We start from the raw sequence: 23,735 nt of genomic DNA, 5'->3' as shown, positions 1-23,735 counted from the left end.
AAGATCAAAAATTGAAAGACAACACAAAATAAAACGGTAGCACTTTTATTAAATCTTCCGACGTTTAAAAAAAAGTTTCTTGGTGACGTGATGAAAACACTTGCTTGTCATCCCTGTAAAGCATTTTTTTTCCTTCTTGTGCATCTTATGGTATGCTAATTTAATACCAACAGATAAAAGGAGGTCCAGAAATGAGGTTTTATATAGGACAGAACATAATTTTGAAGATATTAACGACCTTCAGGATCAAATTTATATTTCTAAAACCTAATTTAATATCTATAGCTCAGCCCTTTTTATATCGCAGTAGATGATATGGCTATTCATTAAATCATAAGAGCAGATCAAGGAACTTGATTTCTTTTAGAAGTGATAAAAGTCTATTTTCAGCTACTTTTTCACTCCCTAGATAAAATTTTAAAAATTGAAACTCTGTTGCACATCTTTAAGACAGCCTTTATCATTTTTCCAAGATATGTTGTGGCTATTCATTAAATCATAAGAGGAGTTCTAGAAACTAGGTTTTTTAGGAGTGATAAACATCCATTTTCAGCTACTATTTGATTCCCTGGATGATATTAAATTTTTTAAACATTATTGCACATCTATTGGACAGCTCCTCTCATATCGCAAGAGATGACATAGCTACTGCATAAATTGTATGAGGAGGTTTGAGAACCATGTGTTTTTGTTGGCCAAAAAAGTCATTTTGTTGCTGCCCACCGACCTCCGATATAAAAAACAAAAATTCTGAGACCTTATCGGGCATCTATACGACACCCCCAGTCATGTACTAGATCTTGTGGCTACTGCAAAAATTGACGTTTTTTGAAACCGTAGTTTTTGTTTTAAAAAAACCCGGTATTTTTCAGCCACTAAATGACCCCCAGGACAAAATTGAAATTTTTAAAACCTTATTGCGCATCTAAAGGACGCCCATAAACATATTTCAAGAGATAATTTGTCTACTGTTAAAAAGATAAGAGGAGTTCCAGAAATCAGGGTGTTTTTTTTTTAAAAACCGTCATTTTCTACCCATTATTTGACCCCCCAGGACTACCTGATAATTTTTAAACCTTTTTAGAAAGCAACATGACACCCCTAATCAAACTCCAAAATTTTAGTTTGCTGTTTTATAATATGTAAGAGCAGTTTGAGAAAGTAAAACGTTACAGACCGACGAATGAACTGACGGAAGAACCAGGATAACAACATTTCTTTAGAAAGTTCGGGTATAAAAATCTATTAATGTATAAAATGTCCTAAAATATGGAGACGAGTTTTGTTTTGTGTATTTGCACTAGAAAAATCATAATAATTTTTGGAAAACAGCAACACTACCTAAATAATAAAACAATCGCTCCTAAAATTTCTATACTCTAATATAAATAAAAGTAATTTAAAACAAGACAAATACAGAATATGTTTCCACTTACATTTATACGATTCATCGCTAAAGTAGTTGGTATCGGGACAGCCTTCTTCAAAATTTGAGCAGTTGTAATTGTTAATGGTTTTAATTCCTTGTACATATACCATACACAATCCTGCAAATATTGAACATTTTAAAATTATATCTGGAGAGTAGTGAGACAGATGGAGATATTTGAATCACATTTAATTCTGTTGTAATCAAGCACAAGTTGAAAATTTGTCGTAAAATTCCTTTAAAAGCACAATTACCAGAATGGAGTTCACTATTGTCACTACAGTGAAGATGTGTATAGTTTTTATTACATAAAATTACATAAAAATGTACTTAAAACAGATCAATATAAATATTTAGGTTAGTGTTTACATCAAATTGAAAGCTTAAATTTGCTTCTAAACAAATTTTAGAACGATCGAGCTAAAAAAGGCATATTATGCACTAAAATCAAGTATACCTGGAAATAGTAACCTTTCAGTTCAAGTGTTACTAAAACTATACCATTCAATGATTGTACCAAATATAACATATGGATCTGAAATATGGATAACAAACTATAAATCAGATATAAAATTCTCAGAATGTTTTTCATTTGAAAAAAAAATCAAAATCATATTTTCAACGATATTGTAGGTGTATAAGGTGTAGGAGACAAACATCAAATTTAGCAGTCAGTGCTGAACTTCTTATCCTCTTTACTATTCTCTTTACTATTTTTGAAAACATGTTTAAATACTATATTAGACTAAGAAATAAGAAATAAAATACCACATATAATATTGCACTTTTAGTTAGTGTTTAGTGTCAGCTTTCAAAGAAGAGAAAGAGTTAGCTATGTAAAAAAGTTTTACCACATGTCAAAGCAAGATTTATAATCTTAAACAAAAACTAACTTTGCATTTTTATATAATTCCCATAAGGATTTAATGTTGAAGTTGATTAAAACTTTTGTTGATATGATCTTTGAACAATTGAACAAAATTTTATCTTAGAGAGAGAGAGAGAGAGAGAGAGAGAGAGAGAGAGAGAGAGAGAGAGAGAGAGAGAGAGACAGAGAGAGAGAGAGAGACAGAGAGAGAAAGACAAAGAAAGACAGAGAAAGAGAGAGAGAGAGTTTTGTAGTGTCAAATTCAATTTTGATTTAGAATTTGAAATTGATTTGATTTGATAAAAGCATATATAGACAATAAATAAGCCTCTAAAAGGAGAAAAGAGAGGAGGTAGCTAGGGTAGGGCAGACCAACTAGCAAGCTTTAATTTTAACGGTGTTAGCGCACCTTTGATTTATATCGACTTTCTCTCTCTCTCTCTCTCTCTCTCTCTCTCTCTCTCTCTCTCTCTCTCTCTCTCTCTCTCTCTCATACATCGACAATGGCATTGCCATACACTACAATACACTATTCCTATCTGGATTGTTGGCGTTGAGGTTGTAAATCATTATATCTTCTATGGTTTAAAACTTTATCATAACCTATATTTTGACATGTCGATTATTTCATTGAATTTCGTTTCATAGCTAAAACCACACTCAGTTTTAATTATTTAGATTAAACAGATCTTTCTTCGCGAGCCGATTTTTACACAGTTGGGGCGAATACACTTCGGGTTAGAATTGTTCGGGGGAAAATACATACAGGGCAAACAAAACCAGTTAGATTCACAAAGCCAACAGTGTTATCACTAATTTAATTGTTTATACTGTGTAGGGTTAATTCATCAATGTTAATTTAACCATTTTATAACCACTATATAAGAGCTATTAAGACATTTATTTGTAGGAAAGAGCATGTACGAATGATCTTTATTTAGAACAGTTTGATGTTGCTAGGATACAGGTTTCAGATCCATGATTTGATTGGTTAATTTAGATATTGAATCTCGAATTTCGAATCTTGAATCTCGTATATCGAATCTCGTATTTTGAATCTCGAATCTCGAATGATCCTTCTCGGCTTTCGTATTTATGTTATAATATTCTTTTGTCTGTTATTTGATTTCATATTGACGTATGCCTACATGGTAATGTCAATAAAGTGAGTTGAATTGTGTATTTCTGTATTTGTAAAAATCACAAGCCGAACATAAATAGCCAATGCAATACCTAAGTTCAATATCATATCTTTATTCTTAAACAGCATTTCAATTGAATATTAGTTCATATGGATTTAAAATGATGGAACGACTTATGTTTCGAAGTAGAATAATGACACTCCAACTGAAGAACAATTTGATTATTTTGAAGAAAAAAACCAAGGAGTCATTTTTCTTAACCTTCAACATGAAAAAAAGCAATAAACTAGTATAGATATGGACTCTCCCATATATATAAAAATTGTCAACTGGAGAATGACATATATTTCCGTGAAAAGATTGAGAAGGCAGCGAACGTAGGATTATGAAAACTTTTTATTTACATTTCTGGGGAAAAGTTATTTATACGTTAATTTTGTTTTCTACCACGTATTACTTATACATCGATATTCTTAACATTTGCTAAATGTTGTATTTGCTGATCATGAATGGAACTATAATTTTTAGAGCAATTGCGCAAAGAGTAACTGACTATATAGATTGGTCGAATATATATAAAAAATATTATATCTAAAAACGTTGATAAAATAGAAAAATACAATTTACATATAGTTTACATTAAAGATTTTATTTTTTACATACAAAGCTTCAATTGCAATTTTATGTAAAAGTAAAAACAGTGCATCTGTGATCACCCTGTAGGAACAGACTGAAGTATAGTGTGTTATTTTACACAAAGTTTAACACAAAAGGAGGCTAGGTGGTCAACAAATTAAACATCAGATCTGCCTAAACTTAAACATGTTTACATACTAGCATTAATTAAAAGACAAAAGTCCAAATTTTTAGCTATATTATACTTTATACAAAGCTTTTCTTCAGAAGGATTTATATGGCCTAAAATAGCCACGACCGTCAAGCCCTCTTAGTTAAGGGTGTTGTATACCAGTCTATTCTTCTATATTACACTAAGATATTGAATTAATTATGGAAAAAACCAACTTTTTAATTTTACCGCCCCTCTTAAAAATAAAAGTCTCTGCAGCATTGGAACTCGGGACCTTTCGACACACCATACACAGTTAGATGGATTGATAAAAGATTCTTTTATAGAAATGTGATTTTACAACAGATCTAGAGACCAATATTGAATTATTTTGTGTTAATTTTTTATGTACTTTTTAAGTGAAACAGAAAATGTGTTTTAAAGCTTAAGATATAAAAGATAGACCATTCGAGTAATAATTCCTAATAGTGGTGTAGGCTTTTCGTTATTTTGGTTATTGATTTATTTTTGGTGCTGCACTAGCATCTCCAGTACTGAGTTGTAGGGGATAAAAATTTACATAAATGGAAGTGTAATTCTTGACCAATATATATAGAGTATAACCTGTCTTCGCAAATAAACAGAACTCATTTTTAGCCGGGCTCTGCTGAAAGCAGAGTCCTGGCTATAGGCAGGCAAATCGCCAATGTTACTATAAATAGCACAAGTAAACAAAAAACCAAACAGTGTCAAGGTAAAGCTTCCGCTATACCAAATAGTTACACAAAGAGCCACGTTTTGTTAAAAGTGTTGGCATTTTGTTTCTTTTTTTTAAATTTCGAATGAATTGTCTATCTTTTTTAGTTTTCTGATTAATAACGTGTTTTTAAAACATTACTATGCATTTTGGACACATACAATGCGCATGATTTTCCATGAACTACTTTGCTGCGCGATGAAGAAATGGGGATTGAATATATAATGCTTGTTGCAAAATTCAGGCAGCAACTGTTGAACTTTTTAACTTCTACTAGACAGACATATTTTTGTTTATAGCCGCTTACAAAATTTGGTCGCTCTCTGATGCTTTGCCGACATTAAAAGTATGAGAGAGAGAGAGAGAGAGAGAGAGAGAGAGAGAGAGAGATTTTCAGTCTTTATTACACAATATGCATAAAGACACACCAAAAGAGCCCGGCTTTCAGTACTTCAGTACTTTGATATAGTTACTTGTATCTTGAAATAATTTCAGTGTTTTTTCACTCGTAATAATGAGATGCATGTTATTCGTTGTGATTAGAATTATACTTCAGTACATTTTCTCAGTATCTTATGATGGCTGCTATAGGATTCTACAGCAGTTACAGTTAGTGTCTTGTTTTAACGAAATAATTTTTTCCATTTAAAATATGCACGTGCGCATTATTTCATTTGTAAGTTTTATTGAATATGAAATATAATTTTTTGCGACTTTCTCTTTACTGCAATAAAAATTACAATATTGTAGACACTATTTTACATAATTTATTAAAACAATAAAAGATATTGAAAAATTCAAATTTTGAAGAGGGTCATTATTCTACAAAAATCAGTTTTCTACAGAATGGGCTCATTTTCATGAAAATGAAAACTCTTCTGTAGGCAAAAGGGTCATTTTTCTACGTAGAATAATGACCGGGGTTCATAACTGACCACCGGTCATTATTTTACAGCACTTTAAGAAATTATGGGCGGTAGCCTTAAACTCTGACGTCCAACACTTGTTTTTGTTTTCTCTCATTCAAATAATGCACAGACCGTTTAACATCATTAACACAAGAAGCAAAGGAAGTGGAATGGATTTACTTTGTCTATCATTGATTTCATTGTATTTACTTAGGTTTTTGTTTTAAGCCCAGGGGTTTCTGTCTCCAACGTCAAAGTACAATCTCTAAAGGGCATCGTTGTTCATAAGTTTCTCTTTTTTATCATTCATCAAAATTAGATCTTCGACCTTCCATATTCTGATATGTTATTATGAGGATCTAAACACAGCCCATACAACGTAGCAATAAATTAAACTGCCCAAACTAAATACTACAATATATGATATGGGCCTAAACTGGCACCCTAAAATGAACTTTATCATTTTACTGTAATTCTTTGTTTTCTTTGTGTGTTGTTTTTACATAATGTTAATTTTTATTTAAGTGCCCAGAGTTTAGAAATGTGACATCGTATAGATAACCTTTTCCCGGCATTTTTGTATTTTTAGCACAAAACAGCTTGTTTTTAAAGCAGTTTTTAATTTTTTAATTTTAATTTTTAAATGTCCAGTCGACCCTGAAAAGGAATTGGTTTTACAGGCCCTTAACAGGCTTAGCTAGCCTAGCGAAAATAGGAAATTCGTATAATACAGTTATAATGGGAATATTTTTCAAAGGAATGGCTTCGCCAAGTATCCCATTTTTGAGCCCTAATATTGGGTAAGAATGGAGCTCTCGAAAGTCCAGTCGACTCTGAAAAAGAATTTGGTTTACACGACCAAAAACAGGTTTATTTAGCCTGATGAAAATAAGAAATTTCGTATAATACAGTTATACATGTAATGGGAATATCTTTCAAGGGGCTGGCTAGCACCCTATTACCTATATTTTGGCCGTCATATTAAGTGAGAATAGGACCCCGGAAATGTCTAGTTGATCCTGATAAGGAATTTGGTTTACACGACCGTTAACAGGGTTAGCTAGTCTGATGAAAATTGGAAATTTAGTATAATAAAGTTATATTGGAATATCATATTATATTATATTATAATGGAACAACAGGCTTAGCTAGCCTAGCGAAAATAGGAAATTTCGTATAATACAGTTATAATGGGAATATTTTTCAAAGGAATGGCTTCGCCAAGTATCCCATTTTTGAGCCCTAATATTGGGTAAGAATGGGGCTCTCGAAAGTCCAGTCGACTCTGAAAAAGAATTTGGTTTACACGACCAAAAACAGGTTTATTTAGCCTGATGAAAATAAGAAATTTCGTATAATACAGTTATACATGTAATGGGAATATCTTTCAAGGGGCTGGCTAGCACCCTATTACCTATATTTTGGCCGTCATATTAAGTGAGAATAGGACCCCGGAAATGTCTAGTTGATCCTGATAAGGAATTTGGTTTACACGACCGTTAACAGGGTAAGCTAGTCTGATGAAAATTGGAAATTTAGTATAATAAAGTTATATTGGAATATCTTATAACGGACCGTCTAGAACCCTGAATCCCATATTTGGGCCTAGAATATTTGGTGAGAATATGGCCTAGGAAATGTTCGAATGTCCAGTCGACCCTCAAAAGGAATTTGGTTTACACGGCCATTAACAGGCTTAGCTAGCCTGGTGAAAATAGGAAATTTCGTATAATACAGTTATAATGAGAATATCTTTCAAGGGGCTGGCTAACACCTTGTTTACTATTTTTAGCGGTTTATATTTGGGGGGATGGGCCCTGGGAGATTCTAGGCGACTCTCAGAAGGAATTAGGTTTACATGACTATTGACAGGATTAGCTAGCCTAGTGAAAATAGGAAATTTCGTATTAAACAATTTTGATAGGAATATATTTTAAAGGGCTGGCTTAAATACCTTGTATCCAATATTTAGGCCTTCATATTTGGTGGAGATGGGACCCCGGGAAATGCCAGTCGACCTTCAATAGGTAATGGGTTTACATGACCACTGACAGGCTTAACTAATCTGGCGAAAATAGGAAATTTCGAACAATACATTTATAATGTGAATATCTTTGAAGGGGCTGGTTTACACCCTGTAACCCAGATTTGGGTCATTTTATCTTTTGGGGATGTGATAGTGATAGTGCGAATATCTTTCAAAGGGCTGGCTTACACCCTTTATCCAATATTTGGGCCTTTATATTTGAAGAGGACGGGGTCCCGGGAATTTACAGTCGACCCTAAATAGAAATTGGGTTTACAGGACCACTAAAAGGCTTCGGTAGTCTGGTGAAAAAAAGGAAATTTCGTATAATAAAGTTATAATGAGAATATCTTTTAAGGGGCTGGTTAAAACCCTGTATTCCATTCATGTATTTGGGCCTTCATATTTGTTGAGGATGGGATCATGAGAATGTCCAGTCGACTCTGAAATAGAATTTGGTTTATAAGGCAATGAAAAGACTAAGCTAGTCTGGCGAAAAAAGGAAATTTTGTATAATACAATTATTATGGGAATATCTTTCAAGGGGCTGGCTTACACCCTATATTTCATATTCTGGCCTTCATATTTGGTGAGGATGAAAGTCCAGTCGACCTTCAAAAAGAATTCAGTTTACAAGACCATTAACAGGCTAAACTAGCCTGGTGAAAGTAGGAAATTTCGTATCATTCAGTGATAATGGGAATATCATTCAAGGGACTGGCTAACACCATGTTTTCCATATTTAGCCCTTCATATTTGGTGGGGATGGGACACCGGGAAATTCTAGTCGACCCTGAACAGGAATAACAAACAGTTATGTACATGTAGATATCGTTTTAAAATAGCAATTTCCATTTAAATGGTTTTAATCTGAATACTATAATAAGAAGTGACTACATATTTTCTTTTTCTTTCGAAAACATGTGTAATTGGTGAAATCACTTGACATTTAAAAAGCACTCATTTTTGTGAGTATATAAGGGCGTTCATGTAATACATTATCACAACAGTCATCTTATTATCTGAGATAAATATTAGAAGTCAGCACTATCATAGCAGATGTTAATTATTTTAGCTGTTTTTTTTTAAAAATAATTTATTGTTTTTGTTCCATTTATACTAATGTTGACATTAATAAATTTAGTCATTATAAATTTTAAACACATGAATACTCACTCACACACAAGTATAGTACACATTTTTCAATATAAGTGGTAAATGGTCGCTTTGCTTCCAAAATAAATACAACCAAAAAAAAAAGAAAAAGAAAAAAAGAAAAAAAAAAACAAAAAAACAAAAACAACATATAAAATTATGAAATGTTTAACTCTGTTATTGTTTGACAATGGTAGCTCACCAAGAATAATATTTGAAACATTAAATCCGACTCTTTCTGTACTCTTTCTGTATACATGTATATGAAGACTTAAGTCACTCCAGAGTGTCTGTACTTTATCACAAGAAATGAAAACATGTATTATTGTTTCAACATTGCCCATACAAAAACCATAGCAATCAGAAGTTTTAATGTTAATTTTCTTAAAAAATTTTCCAACAGAAAAATTCGAAATTGTAACCACTGGGCAGAATAATCACGCTATAGTGGTTTTATGGTAAATTTTAAAAACATCTTGTACTGATATTGTGTCTACTCCATATGGCAAAGCTCTGCCTCCATATTGGTGATTGATGTTGGAATGACCTCATTTTTATTAAAAAAAATTATAAAAGATTTTTTTACATATTTCAGAAGATATGAGAGGTTCATATGGATTAGGAAGTCTTTTGAAAGCAGACCTATCTATACACAATGATTTAAACTATTTGGAAATAGCTGTAACAATGCTATTGTATTGCATCACACAACTGTCCGATTGTATGTGTTTTTAAGGACTCCAAAGTCTAAAAGAGTACAATCATCATCAAAAAAATATGGCACAACCTTTATTCCCTTTTCATACCAGAATTTAATAAAAACTCGTTTGTTATCCACTTTTATATTAGAGTTATACCTCACTGGAATGTAATGAAATTTGTTTTTAAAATGCAGGGAGTAAGTAAATGATGATTTATCATAACAGGTCCAAGCAATCAAAGCATCTTTCCAAAAGGCGTTTTCTTTTAACAAACAATCAAACACAAAACTATCTTCACAATCATACAATTTCTGTAAAATTTCATCCCCATTAAGAGCATAGAATATATCCATCCATGGTTTATGTGAACATGTTAACGTTTTAATCCATGTAAATTTAAGTGATGTAATAAAACTTCTAACATCCACCAATTTCATACCCCCTGACAAGTAGTCTTGTGTTATAAGAGACCTTTTAACATTGTTTGTTTTGGATTTCCACAGAAACTCAAAGATAGCTTTGCATATAACTGATACAATCTCCTTTTTGGGAGTAGGAAGCGATATAAATAAATGATTTAATTTTGAAATTAACAAACTCTTAATGACAGTGACACGACCGATTGGAGTAAGAATTCTTCTCTTCCATTGTTCCATAAGTGCAATGATTTTTGGTATCTGAATACCAAAATTATTATTAACAATTGCAGAGAGTTCTACAGAAAATTGGAAACCTAATAAATTAAATCAAAGTACTGAAGAACTGACGGGAGTTGATTTTGTCGATGTTTATTTATATTAAAATCAATGATATGTTATTTTGTATGACAAGTACATATAGTTTCTAATTTGAATTACGCACATTTTTATAATATGGAGTTTTGGACTTTTTCGACAAGAATGTCGAGAAACCCCCATATGAATCATGTTAAATAATATTTAAAGATAAAATTAATTCAATCAAACTATGTATCAGTGATAGAAATATTTCTCGAAAATTGTATGGATCCAAGCAATATTGAACTTTAGTCTTGTTCAACCAAACGCTCGGCTGACACCGTAAATCTCCGACAAGAATTTACGGAGACAGCCGAGCGTCGAGTTGGACGAGACTATATTGAACTCTGGCGTAGGAATACATACGACTACAAAAATATTTAGATTGTTCGTACTATTTAAAATCTGACCATTTTGAAGGTACTTGTAAATAAGTTTCCTTGAAAAACAATGCTTTAGCATACATGACATCGAGTTTATCAATTATTTTCAAGAACTAAGTCTTGTCAGCAGCAATGATTTGTGCTGAGGTCCAAACACTGTTTCACTTTCGGTTTGTCTGTGTGACTGCATAGGAGAGTTGATTAAAATCAACTCCCAAAAATGTAGATCCCCAGTCTAATTCCATCTGGTATGATGTAACACTTGAACAGAACATTTTTTTAACCAATCCGTTTAGTTTTTGTTTTATAGTTGTATTAATTTTAAGTCCTGAAAAGCTTGAGTAAAAATCTATACTTTCTAATGCTTCGCGGAATTCAAACAGGGATTTTGGTGAACCATCAAGGGATAATAAAGAGTCTTCTGCACACTGTGATATTTTATGTTCTTTATTATCAACGAAAATGCCCTTCATATCATTGTTTTGCTTTACTTGTATAAGAATTGAAAGGATTTCTGCACATATAATGAATAAATATGGAGCAACAGGATCTCAGTCTACAACCCCTTTGTATGTCAAATTGTTCTGATGAAAAACCACTTTGTAAAATGCAGGCACGGAAATTTGTGTTTAAAATTTTTATCCACTGGATAATATATATATTCTCCAAAACCAAAAAATTAAAACTTTATAAATAAATGACCATGACATAGAGTCAAAGGCTTTTTCGAAATCATTGAGGACAAAAAGACCTAGAATTTTATGTATCCCGGTGTACGACATCAGATAATAAACAAAGAGAGCATTTTCCCCTATGTATCCACCTTTTATAATACCAGATTGTGTAATTAAATTAATAATGCCCAAAACTTGTTTGATTCTAAAACTTAGGCAACCAGATATAATCTTGTAGAGAACCTTTATAAAGGTTATTGGTCGCCAGTTCTTTAGAATTTGTCTTGGTTTGTTACCTTTTGGCAAACATGAAATTATTCCAAGCCGTTGAGAGATAGGAAGCTCTTTTTAAAGAAAAATACAGTTAATAGCTCTAACTACATAATTTTTTATTTCACCCCCAATTTTTTTTTAATTCTGCAGTATACCCATCACTACCAGGGGACTTATTATTCTTTATATACTTTAATACATTAAGAACTTCTCCTTCATCAACGTCTTTCTCCAGACATGTCATTACATGTAATACTATTTATATGTATATAGTACTTTGTTTATAGTGTATAAAATTGATAATGAAACAAAAAGTTACGTAATATGTTCTTTAATCATGTGGACGAAGTTTAACAAAAGTTTTAATCAATAAGGGTCTTTGGTCGACTTGCGTCATCTATCAATACATATACCGGAAGTCACATGGTGTGTTTTTTCATAACGATTCGTATTCCATATAATTTATTATATATTATGTTAGTTTAACTGAGGATATAAAAATGTGAAAAGGTCGACGGTTAAAACCCCGGTGTTGTCACTTGATGTGTGTCGTGTCCTTAGACAAGACCTTTATCTACATTTGTCTTAGTCTACACCAGGCTTAGTGCGAATTACATGGTAAAGTAATGCATTGCATTACCATTACTTCATGAATTATGGCATTAAATTACCAGTACCATTACTTAATTTTCTTGAAGTAATGCATTACATTACCATTACATGAGTAAAGTAATGCATTACCATTACTTTGTGAAAAGTCAATAAGTTTTAAAAGAAAATAATTAAAAAAGCTGAATAAAGAGTTTTTGATATATGTTTTATTAATAAAACACGCTTAAACATTATTACAGGTTCATGTTCACTCTCAGGTTCAAATTTAATGACTTATAGAAGATGCAATGCTGTTACACTTCATGATCATCAAAGTTTTACAGATTTCATCTTTTAACTGCATCCTGTTGGGTGTGAAAATCTAATATATATAAGTGTTCAGGTAATAATACCAAAAAAAAAAAAATACATGAATCTTGTATTTTCTATCAGTCCAAACTATTGTACTTAATACATGTATACAACAGAGAGAGAGAGAGAGAGAGAGAGAGAGAGAGAGAGAGAGAGAGAGAGAGAAAGAGAGAGAGAGAGAGAGTGTGTGTGTGTGTGTGTGTGTGTGTGTGTGTGTGTGTGTGTGTGTGTGTGTAAAATTATTTTCAAATGAGTTATAATACTGGAAGTAGTTTTTCAGCTTCAAGAGATCATGTTTGGACAGTGCATTCTTTTTAAGTGCATTCGTTTTTGCTTTTAAGGGTGTTTGTCTGTTTTCCATTCTAATGAAATACAGCCAATAAAAAGTTGGTGATTGGCGTGTTTAGCACTTCTTAAAACAAACGATTGTTTTTAATACTTAGATTATCCTGGGGGCACTGTGTGTTGTTGACAGTAAAGAATTCATTTAATGTACAACTAATTAAGTACATTTTTCAAATGATTTGAATATCTTAATAACAACACTCTTAAAATGTTATGAAATTGTGTTGATATAGCCAGTTATATTGACAATTTAAGAATGGATTTTTAATTTTTTAACATGCTTAATCATACAACTTAAATATTTTTATCTCAAGAATTATTTTTCTTCTTTAAAACAATTTATAATCAAATACAATTTCAGTTATTCAATTCATCATGATTTTTACAAATGAACAAGAATAGAAAAGCATATTAATGCAAAGTAATGCCAGCATTGCACTACATTTTTGGAAGTAATTCATAACATTACCATTACTTGTAATGCTAAAATTGTGGCATTACACATTACTAGCATTACTTTGAAAATATGTAATGCATTGCAATGCATTACCATTACTTTTAGCATTATCCCAAGCATAGTCTTCACAGATGAAATTGGGTACCGGTTCAAACTGGAAGTTAATCAGCGATAGACTAGTGTCTTATATAAAGGGAGTCTATTATTTTCATCCGATTAGCACCACGGAAACCAAGAATAAAAAAAACACCCTCATTGGTCGGAGAAATAATGAAAACATTAATGCAAACGAGTCCAACTAGCTTGTTAATATCTTTACAAAATATTTAATGCTTTGGTTGTGCTTTAATATCGCTTTTTAGATATAATAAATTTGTAAATAACATATTTCTTTCCAAGGTGAAACTGACTATTTACTAATCAACTAAAAAAAACATAAGGCTGAGAAAAGGAGTTTGTACGAGTGTAAAATTAAGCTTGGTGCGTAGTTGTGAAGACTAAAGCTTCCACTTCACAAAGATTGTATTTAATGGCCATTGCCTTAGTTTGCATTTCTGAATTAATTATTAATTTCTCATCATGTGATAAATAATTTAAAACTTGAATGTATTTTGACATATTTATACATGGGTGTCTAATACATGTTTATATAAATATGCGTATTAAGTATATAGATATACATGTATGCTAGTGTTTATGTCTGTAACCTTTTAATCATACAGCTCGTTCTCACAGACTAGGAATATAGTTATATATAATTTATATAATTTAGACTATCTGAACTGGCAATGTGTAGATTACGAGGGGGCTGTGATCAAGCCACCCCTTTCCTGCATTGTCTTTATTTTCTTAAAAACGATAAATTATTATTTTTAATAAATGCATACATGTACTGGTCATTAATATTTATAAAATATCTGGCATATTTTGTTGCCAGAATATAAGTTCAATTCTCTAAATCTCTCAATTTTGCATGTGGGTAAAATGTTGGAATATATGTTCTAGCATCATATTTACCAAAAATAAAACCTACGTTGCCTAGAACTGGCATCACCATGTGTAGATCTAGAGCCTTCCCTTCTCCCCCGCCAAACAAAATTATCTCTTTGAAACAACACACCCGTTTGACATAGACTTCATTCACATCATAAAGTTACAAAACAAAGTAATTAGTCGAAGCAAAGGCAGACATGTATTTTATGTGCGGGGGTGGGGTTCATTGCTGCTAAAAAATTAGTTTGTGTCTTGGGCGTTTTTTTTTACAATATTGAAGGCGACCTTGACTTTTATGTCAAAAACTGATATGCTTTCTTGTTTCGTTTTTTTTTTTCGGTTGGTGGCATGGGACAGGTATGCAGGAAAGATCCGGTAAAATTTTACCAAAAATGAAAATGTAATGTTTGGGTGATTATGTGAGGGGCATAAATTGCTAGAATGTTTATTTTCTTGTTTTGTGGATAGAGAAGTTCGTGTATATTTTATTGATATATGACACTTTAGTACCATCAGCCCTTTTTATCAAGTGAAAATGCGAAACTGTGGTCCATATTTTCACTTTCGATTTTATGGTGGGAGGAACGTTATAACATGAAATCTCACTCAAGGGAAAAGTCATCGATTTCCAATCAATTGTTGATTATTTGCATTGGTAAACATTAACCTACAAATCCTTTAGTAGTTTATGAGAGTCGTCCGGGAGTGGAACGTGTAATGGGACCTACGTGTATTAAAAGCGAAAAGGAGCATTTTTCGAACACTTTTGAAATAGCCCCCGGCTTTTCTAATAAATGTTTTATGTAAGTTGTAAAAAGCCGACCCCCATTGTGGCCCCACCCTACCCCTGGGGTTCACGATTTTCACATCTTTGAATCAACACTACCTGAGGATGCTTTCAAATAAGTTCAGCTTTCCTTGCCTAATGGTTTTGAGAGGAAGAGTTTTAAAGATTTACTCTATATATTAACGTGTAAAAATGCACCCCCCCCCCCAAAAAAAAATTGTTGCCTCACTCTACGCCCGGAGTTCACGATTTTCACAACTTTGAATCAAGACTACCTGAGGATGTTTCCACACAAGTTTCAGCTTTCTTGGTCGAATGGTTCTTGAGAAGAAGACTTTTAAAGATTTACTTTGTATATTCCTATGTAAAAATTCAACCCCCAATTGTGGTCCCACCCTACCCTCGGTAGTCAAGATTTTTATAACCTTGAATTTACGCCAGCTAAGAATGCTTTCACATAATTTTCAACTTTTCTTGCCAAATGATTCTTGAGAAGAAGATTTTTAAAGATATACTCTATATATTCATATGTAAAAATTCAATCCCCCATTGTGGCCCCAACTTACCCCGGTGTTTTGATTTTCACAACTTTTAATCTACATTATCTGAGGATGCCTCCACAAAAGTTTCAGCTTTCCTGGTCTAATGGTTTATGAGAATATTTTTGAAAATTTCTCGAAAATTTCCAATAATTCCTCATTATCTCCCTTTGTAATGGGGCGTGGTCGTTAATTTTCACAACTTTGAATTTTCCTAGTCGAAGGATGCTCTGTGCCAAATTTGGTTGAAAGTGGCCCAGTGGTTTTTGAGAAGATGTTGAAAATGTAAGAAGCTTACAGACAGACGGACGACAGCTAATAAAATGTGATCAGCTCAGGTATGCTTTCAGCTCAGGTAAGCTAATAGTATATGAATTTCAAACAACAAAGCTACGTGTAAAACAAGCTGTATATAATTTATTTTTGATGCGTTATTTATCGCTACACCAGCTAAGCCTGTTAATGGCCGTGTAAACCTAATTCCTTTTCAGGGTCGACTGGACTTTCCCGGGGCCCCATCCCTTCCAAATATGAAGGCCCAAATATGGGATAGGGGATGTTAGCCACCAACTAGAAAGATATTCCCATTATAACTGTATTGTACGAAATTTCGTATTTTCGCCAGGCTAGCTAAACCTGGTAGTGGTCGTGTAAACCCAATTCCTCGTTAGGGTCGACTGGACATTCTCAGGTCCCTATCCCCTCCAAATATGAAGACCCAAATATGGGATACAGGGTGTTAGCCAGCCCCTTGAAAGATTGTCCAAATGAAATAGCACATAAGATGATGATTTTCTTACCTCTTCGCCAGGTAGCTAATTATGTCAATGTTCAGGTCAGGTCAGCAAGTAATATTTTTAACCGTATTTCTGTTTCTTTCGGTTTAAAAAAAGTCTATATGGAACTTTATTTATACTTTTTTATGCATGTTTACAGTAATTTGAACAGCGAACCGAACACAAAATTCTATTCGCTATTGGAAAAGTGAATAGCGAAAGCGAATGGAACTTCAACTTCTGAATGCCTTTAGAACCTCATAATTATTGATTTTTCATCTTTGACAACGTTGTTGACCAGCTTTGGGCGGAAACAAACCAGTTCAAGAAATTTTTACTTTTTTATTCTCAAATGTACATGATGGCCGCACATCCCCATTAAGGTGTGTAATAGCGATGAGACAAGTTTGTTTCCTTGTTTTTAGATACACATATCTTTAAAATTGTCATACTGGGAAAATATAGTGATGAATGAAATGTAGATTATTTTTTAAAGATTTGTCTAAAGATATGTAAAAATTCAACCTATAGTTTTGGCCCCACCCTACCCCCGATATCACGATTTGAACAAACTTAAATATACCCTACTTATGGATTTGTTCATACAAGTGTTAGCTTTATCTAACCAGTGTTTGAGAAGATTTTAAAAAATCTCTCTATCTATTTCTCTATAAAAAATTTAACCCCACATTTTGACTCACCCTACCACAGGTGATCTTAATTTGAACAAACTTAAATTTACACTTCTTGAGGATGCTTTCACACAGTAGTCGGCTTTCCTGGCCCATCGATTTTTGAGGGGAAAAAATCAATATTTTTTTCTCAATTTATTTTACCTCAATTGTAGCATCACCTTACCAGGGATCATGGTTACAGGCAAATTTAAATCTACACTACCTAAGAGTGCTTTCACACATCTTTCAGCTTTTGTAGCTCATTTGTTTTTAGATGAAGATTGATTTTTTTTTAAATGCCAAAAACTGTTTGTGTAAGTGTATTTTTAAAGACGTTCCGATTTAAAAGATGAACGAAATATGGTCGGCAGAGGCGTCGGAAGCAAATTGAAAGTGGGGGGATGCTAAACTAATCTTCGGGAATCTTGACAATAAAAAAAAATCCCCCAAATCATGAAAATCGTATGGGGGGGGGGGGGGGGGCTACTACTAACTCCAAACAAATCTTACCTACCAAAATATTTTTTTCCCAGATCATGAAATTCCTAATCCGTTTGGGGGAGGGGGAGGGGGGCTACTACTACTCCTATGTCTCCAATTTTCAATATAACCATTAATATTTCAATCTTTTTAACCTAAATTTAGGTACAATTATGTTTTCTGCAAGAAAAAGGAGGTCTGGCCCCTTCCTGATGCTAAGTGCCTACTGGTTAGGTCTAACTTTGCAAAAAAAGTGGGGGTGGGAACTGGGATATGAATTGTTATCAGATCAAATACTGTTTTGATACGGTTACAAGAATATCCCATGTCTCTTTTGGCTTCAACCTTTCTTGCATACCAAGAAATCAAGCGACAGAAGTGTCTATCTTCGACTGTCAGACTAACATCACAATTTTCATAATTTTATTATGAAAATTGTCCATTTCTTTTGTGCAAAAAGTAGCAGCTTGCAAGTTTAATTATGCACTGTTACAGTTAAAGAAACATAAATTAACACCAGCAGAAACACGTTAAAGGCCTAATAACAGTTTTCAATCTGGGTAATTAATTCATGGTAAGCAGAATATAGGAAAGGGGACATGCTAAGATATATTTCAATTTCGTAAGGGGGATTTGACTTTTATACATTCACGCAATAAAGATATATCAGCCTAAAGTCATTCATGCAGTCCATACCTTTCACAACTCGAGGTCTGATCTGGTTATAGCAGAACTCCACTAATGCAGTTAAGTTATGGACAGGTAGACAGTGGTATCTGTTTACAGGATTCTCCATATCGTCTGTGCAGTTTAGTCTTTGCGATGCCTTCTTCCACTCTATTTTATTTAATGGACAAACTTTCACTTTGTAGGAATTTTCCATTATATGACCCTTTGTCAAATAAAGTACAAAGCAATTATATTACGTTGACAGGAGTATTTTCTGCGAAATTTTTATTTTGAAATCGTTTCATATTCAACTCTTTAAGCACCACGCAAAACTACTAAATTGTGATGTTATACATTTTTCTGTCAAAACATATACTGTTTGTGACATAACCGTCGTTCCTTATAAATTTAAATACTAAATTATTCAGGCTGCAACGGTTATCCGATACTTCGTTATCATTCAGAATACACCTTTTATACGAAATAGGTTTGTTCCATTAAAAAAAGTGTTTCCTTTTGAAATGAATGCAAAGACAAATTGTTTTGAAAGAAATGTTTACTATCGTATATTGGAATTTACTTGACCACAAAAAACAAGGGCAGAATCATTAGAGATTAATTAACCGTTACAACATGATCAACTTTTGTCCAGATTCAGTTAGATTATTTCATATGTAAAAAAGTAACGTACAATTTTGCATTCGACTTTCATACTTTACCATAATTAATCATGCAGAAACAAAGAAAAGCCATTGTCACAAATATTGTCGATTTTTCGCAGACGACAAATAAATGGATTTAACTTACCTTACACCTGTAGCAATATAACAATTCGTGCATATTGTGGCGGAAAATATCGAGTGCAAGAGCGACAACATGAAGTATATAAATTGCTTTGTTTTAAGGTGAACTATGCATAAATAATTAGAAAGACGATATATACTTTATTATGAATGATACATACGCTTTGACTTACCTGGGGCAGGTCAATCGGGGAAAGCAGAAGGACAAAACCAAAGATAAAACACAGCTGGTTTCGATTTTGATTTAGACAGATCGCCATTTTAAGCATGTTTGTTATAAGCATTTAAAATTTTTTACAAACGCCCTTTAAACTTGTTGGGTTAAGTTTCACTGATGTGCAGTGATTTGACAAAAAATACTAACGCAACAGATTATTCATACAACAAAAGGTACCTATCTTACCAGATAATTGCAAACTAAATGAATTTATGTAATAAGAAAAAAAATATTGTTTGGAGGAAATTATATGATTTTTAAAAAGAGAAAGAATTAATTTATTATAACCCACATAACAAATTGCGAGGTGTATACACTAAACCAAAGTGATAAGTGTTCACTAAGTATAAAGTATTGGTCATCTGATATAAACATATTACTTTGCCTTGCTTGTAAAATGGCTGATTTTCATCTAACTCTCAAGTAGTAAAGACCGATAGAGCGATCTTGTCCTCTGGTTGAGACCAAAGACCTGGATCTCTGCTGGTTTTCATTATTATCTCCGGTTTGGTTAAGTTTCCCCCAGAGTTTGTTGTTACGTGTAGCTGTCGATGGAAATGACGATACACTTGGCATTGAAAAATTATGTTGAAATAACTTTATGCACGGATTGCAAAATGATTACAACAATATCGAGTAATTAATAAATAAATAGTAGATTTTAAGTGATTACATGCACAACTTGTCGTAATGAAATTCAAACACCAACATTTTAACGGCTCTGGGTTTTTTTTTTCAAAAGTCGTTCAGCAAAATTTTTAGCATTTTTTTATTTGAGACAATTAACAGAGGTTTGATTTGATTTGATTTGACCTATTCTATTGCTTGAGGGAAATCAAAAGGATAAGACACAAGTTCTGAAAACTTAGAACCCCCTATCCTACATAAGTAGTTATAACACAATGTGGTGTTCAATATTAAACACAAAATACATACATGAGCATATTGTAGTGATTGAAATTATGACAGTAGATATACATACAAAAATGTATATAACAGGGTTTATCATCTCTGGATTAACCAGGTTATTTTAAGCATATGTGTTATGTCATTGTTACAAGATCCATAACTCTTGTTAACTGTCATTGTTGCAAGATCCACAAATCTTGTTTAATACATATATATGACTAGGCATGCGCAGTTGCTACTTCATTTTCCTACTGAAACCAGAGTTGATAGGTGGTACAAATTCGTCTCAGAAAAAAATCCAGTGCATCCAAAGTTTAAGAGATGTTGAGAGCTAGCAAACTTAAGACGTCTAAATCCAAGAACCCTTATGCTAGACCTCCTACAAAGGAGCATTTGTAGCCTCTCAAGCGTCGAGTGCAAATTGCTGTGATATTGTCCTCTAGCGGTCCTTCCACAGTCTAAGCTACCGAGACTACAGGGAGAAGCTATGATAGAAGCCAAAGTTTGCCAGTCCTTGTAGTACAACCATCTGTACAACGTGTTCTAGACCGGGCAAGTGCAACATTGGATCAGTCAGCATTCACCCAGCAGTCAGTCGAGCCTTCAGTAGCAGGATCTAGCACCAATACAGGTACAAATTGTTTATTTGGCATTGAAAACCCCACACCTTTCCATAGTGTAAGATCATCATTGGAGCTCAGGTACCCATTGCATTAAAAGAAAAGATTTGGAATAATTATCATATTGCACTCAACAAATTGTTAATGAAAGAACCTGGATCAAATAATCAGCATCATATTGTATATCATGATGGGGTGATTCAGGTCAAACCAAAATACAAAAATGAAACAAACGATAGTATCATATTCACAATGGACATATGCTTTTCTAATTTTTGTTTCTATATATTGTGCCAAGCATTCTTCGCAAGCCGTTCATTTATATATTTTGATACATGGCTACAATTGAAAAAAGGTGCAGAGCGTTTACCAAATTCTTGTAACTGGAGGGAATACAGTGTTCAATATAATCTAAAATAATTGATTGATTCCAGTCTCAGCTGGGGTTCAGTTGATGCAGAATTATGGTTATTTTTATATGCAGCCAGTTGTCCAAAATAAAAAGCAACTTCAACAAAACAGTTTTAATGCTATTCTTACAATTTTCATGGAGTATGTGAAAAACGAAATTGAAGGTTCTTGCATATATCTGTGAAGTGTAAAGGTTCACATTCCTCTTTGAATTGTAGATATTCCAAGAATAACATTGGCAAACAATAACATCAAACAGTTCCGTCCTAGATTCCCACAGAGATAATTCTGCCCGGTTACACAAAAAATTATGGCAATCGGGATCTACTCCAATTAAAGTAAATAATCTTTACCATTTAGTTAAAAATTATCAAGACAGGAAAGTTGCACAGTTGTTAGAAGGAAGTAGATCTTGGTAAAGTTTTAGGTCCTTTTTCAGTCTCACCAATATCAATTTAAGATGAAACCCAGTTGGCTTATTACCAAAAAAACAACCGAGGTCGGTAGCGCATGATTACAAACTTGTCCCATCCATTTGGAGATAGTATTAATGATTACATTGATCAGCAATTTTGTTCTGTCCACTTATTATCATTTGATGATGCAATTCACATAATTCAAACTAAAGGACGGGGGACCTAATGGCAAAAGTGGATATTTCTAGTGCTTATAGGCTTTTACTAACAAGTCCAAGAGAATTTTGCCTGTTTGGTTACAAGTTTGATAAATAATATTACATAGACAAGTGTTTACCAATGGGATGTTCTGTGTCTTGTTCATTGTTTAAAAAAATTTAATCGGGACTGGGTATGGTAAATTTTTGTATATAAAAGAGTAACAAAGAAGAATTAAAATCCATTGAAGGTTCATTGGCATTTGTCATAAAAGCGTTGTCTGCGAGTAGAGCATTTTTTTTTTTTGAAAAATTGCTAGATATTTCCATTTTATTAGGGTATTAGGATATCATATGAAATAAAGTTAGATTTTCAAATGTGGGTTGTATTTCTAGAAAATTTTAATGGATTTACAAAATTTTCAACTGTAGACTGGTCTATGGATGATACATTCGAATTTTAAACAGACTGATCAGGAGCTTATGGTTGTGGTGTCGTATTTGGTGATGAATGGAGTTGGTAAGCTTGACCAGCAGATTGGTCTCAGGAAAGAAAGATAATACTTTTCTGGAACTTGACCTAATAGTGTTAGGAATCTGGGCAGACACACTAGCTTGCAATAAATTACTATTGCATGTTGATAATTTGGCACTTGTTCATATAATTAACAACAAGACATCACAAAATAAGAGAGTCATGATTTTGTTGAAAGCCTTAGTTATCAAAACTTCGCAGAAAAGCATACAAATCAAATTTCAGCATACTCCAGGTGTTAAGAACAATAAGGCAGACGCTATTTCTTGTTATCAATTTTCAGTTTTGGAAGTTTCATTAGCTAGCTCCTGGGGCTCAGCCTTATCCTTGTCTAGGTGATAATCATTTTTGAACATGCGTACATCTAGCGGTTTTTATAACTCTCATTCCTTTAGAATTGGCGGGGCCACCCATTTATATATAAGTTTACTGAATCTGAAATAGAATCATGGGTAGATGGAATTTCTCTGCTTACAAATCATACATCAGACCAATTCTTTAAGTGTTTACTTTTAATATGTACTGATTCCAAATTATTTCAGATGGCATATGGGTCGTCGGATCATCTATAATTCATTTGGCTCGGAAATATGCACAACAAAATATCAATGACAACTTGGGACTAAATAACATCACAGAGACAGATTTGGCAAGGAATAGGGGGTATGGTTTGGTCTCGGTTGTACCAGACAATCTAGGAAATGCTAAAGCAGGTAATGGGCACCCAAGACTTTTAGTTATACATTGTGGTGGCAATGATATCGGCAACCCTCACGATACACTAAGGGGCTTACGAAAGTACATGAAGTTGACAGTGTCTAAAACAACAAAGCTCTTGCCAAAGACACTTATTGTGTGGTCACATATCTTGCCACGTTAAAATTGGTCATTCTGCCTTACGAACAAAGATGGAGAAAATTATAGAACTAGAATAAATTCAGCTCTTGCTAAATTTGTTGCTAAGAATGCATGTGGGGCCTCCATAAATTATCCTGATATTTTCGGTACACAGAGTATCCTTTTTTCAAAAGATGGCATACATTTGTGTAATTTGAAAAATGAAAT

At 33.1% G+C, this 23,735-nt stretch overlaps 1 protein-coding gene across 1 annotated transcript in view; it reads right to left on the bottom strand.

The window, feature by feature from the left end:
* LOC128165986 (uncharacterized) overlaps positions 1 to 19,625 on the bottom strand; it is a 32,574-nt gene extending 12,949 nt beyond the window's left edge. The window contains exons 1-3 of the mRNA XM_052830909.1: positions 19,539 to 19,625; positions 18,590 to 18,785; positions 1,437 to 1,547 (exon numbers count right to left, since the gene is read on the bottom strand). Coding sequence (XP_052686869.1) covers positions 1,437 to 1,547; positions 18,590 to 18,785; positions 19,539 to 19,625 — 394 coding nt within the window. The remainder of the gene's footprint in view (positions 1 to 1,436; positions 1,548 to 18,589; positions 18,786 to 19,538) is intronic.
* Positions 19,626 to 23,735: the final 4,110 nt, after the last annotated feature.

Source organism: Crassostrea angulata, chromosome 10, assembly GCF_025612915.1.
Source record: "Crassostrea angulata isolate pt1a10 chromosome 10, ASM2561291v2, whole genome shotgun sequence".
NCBI lineage: Eukaryota > Metazoa > Mollusca > Bivalvia > Ostreida > Ostreidae > Magallana > Magallana angulata.
The sequence above is the reverse complement of the archived record's forward strand: the minus strand, read 5'-3'. Positions and strand labels throughout refer to the sequence as shown.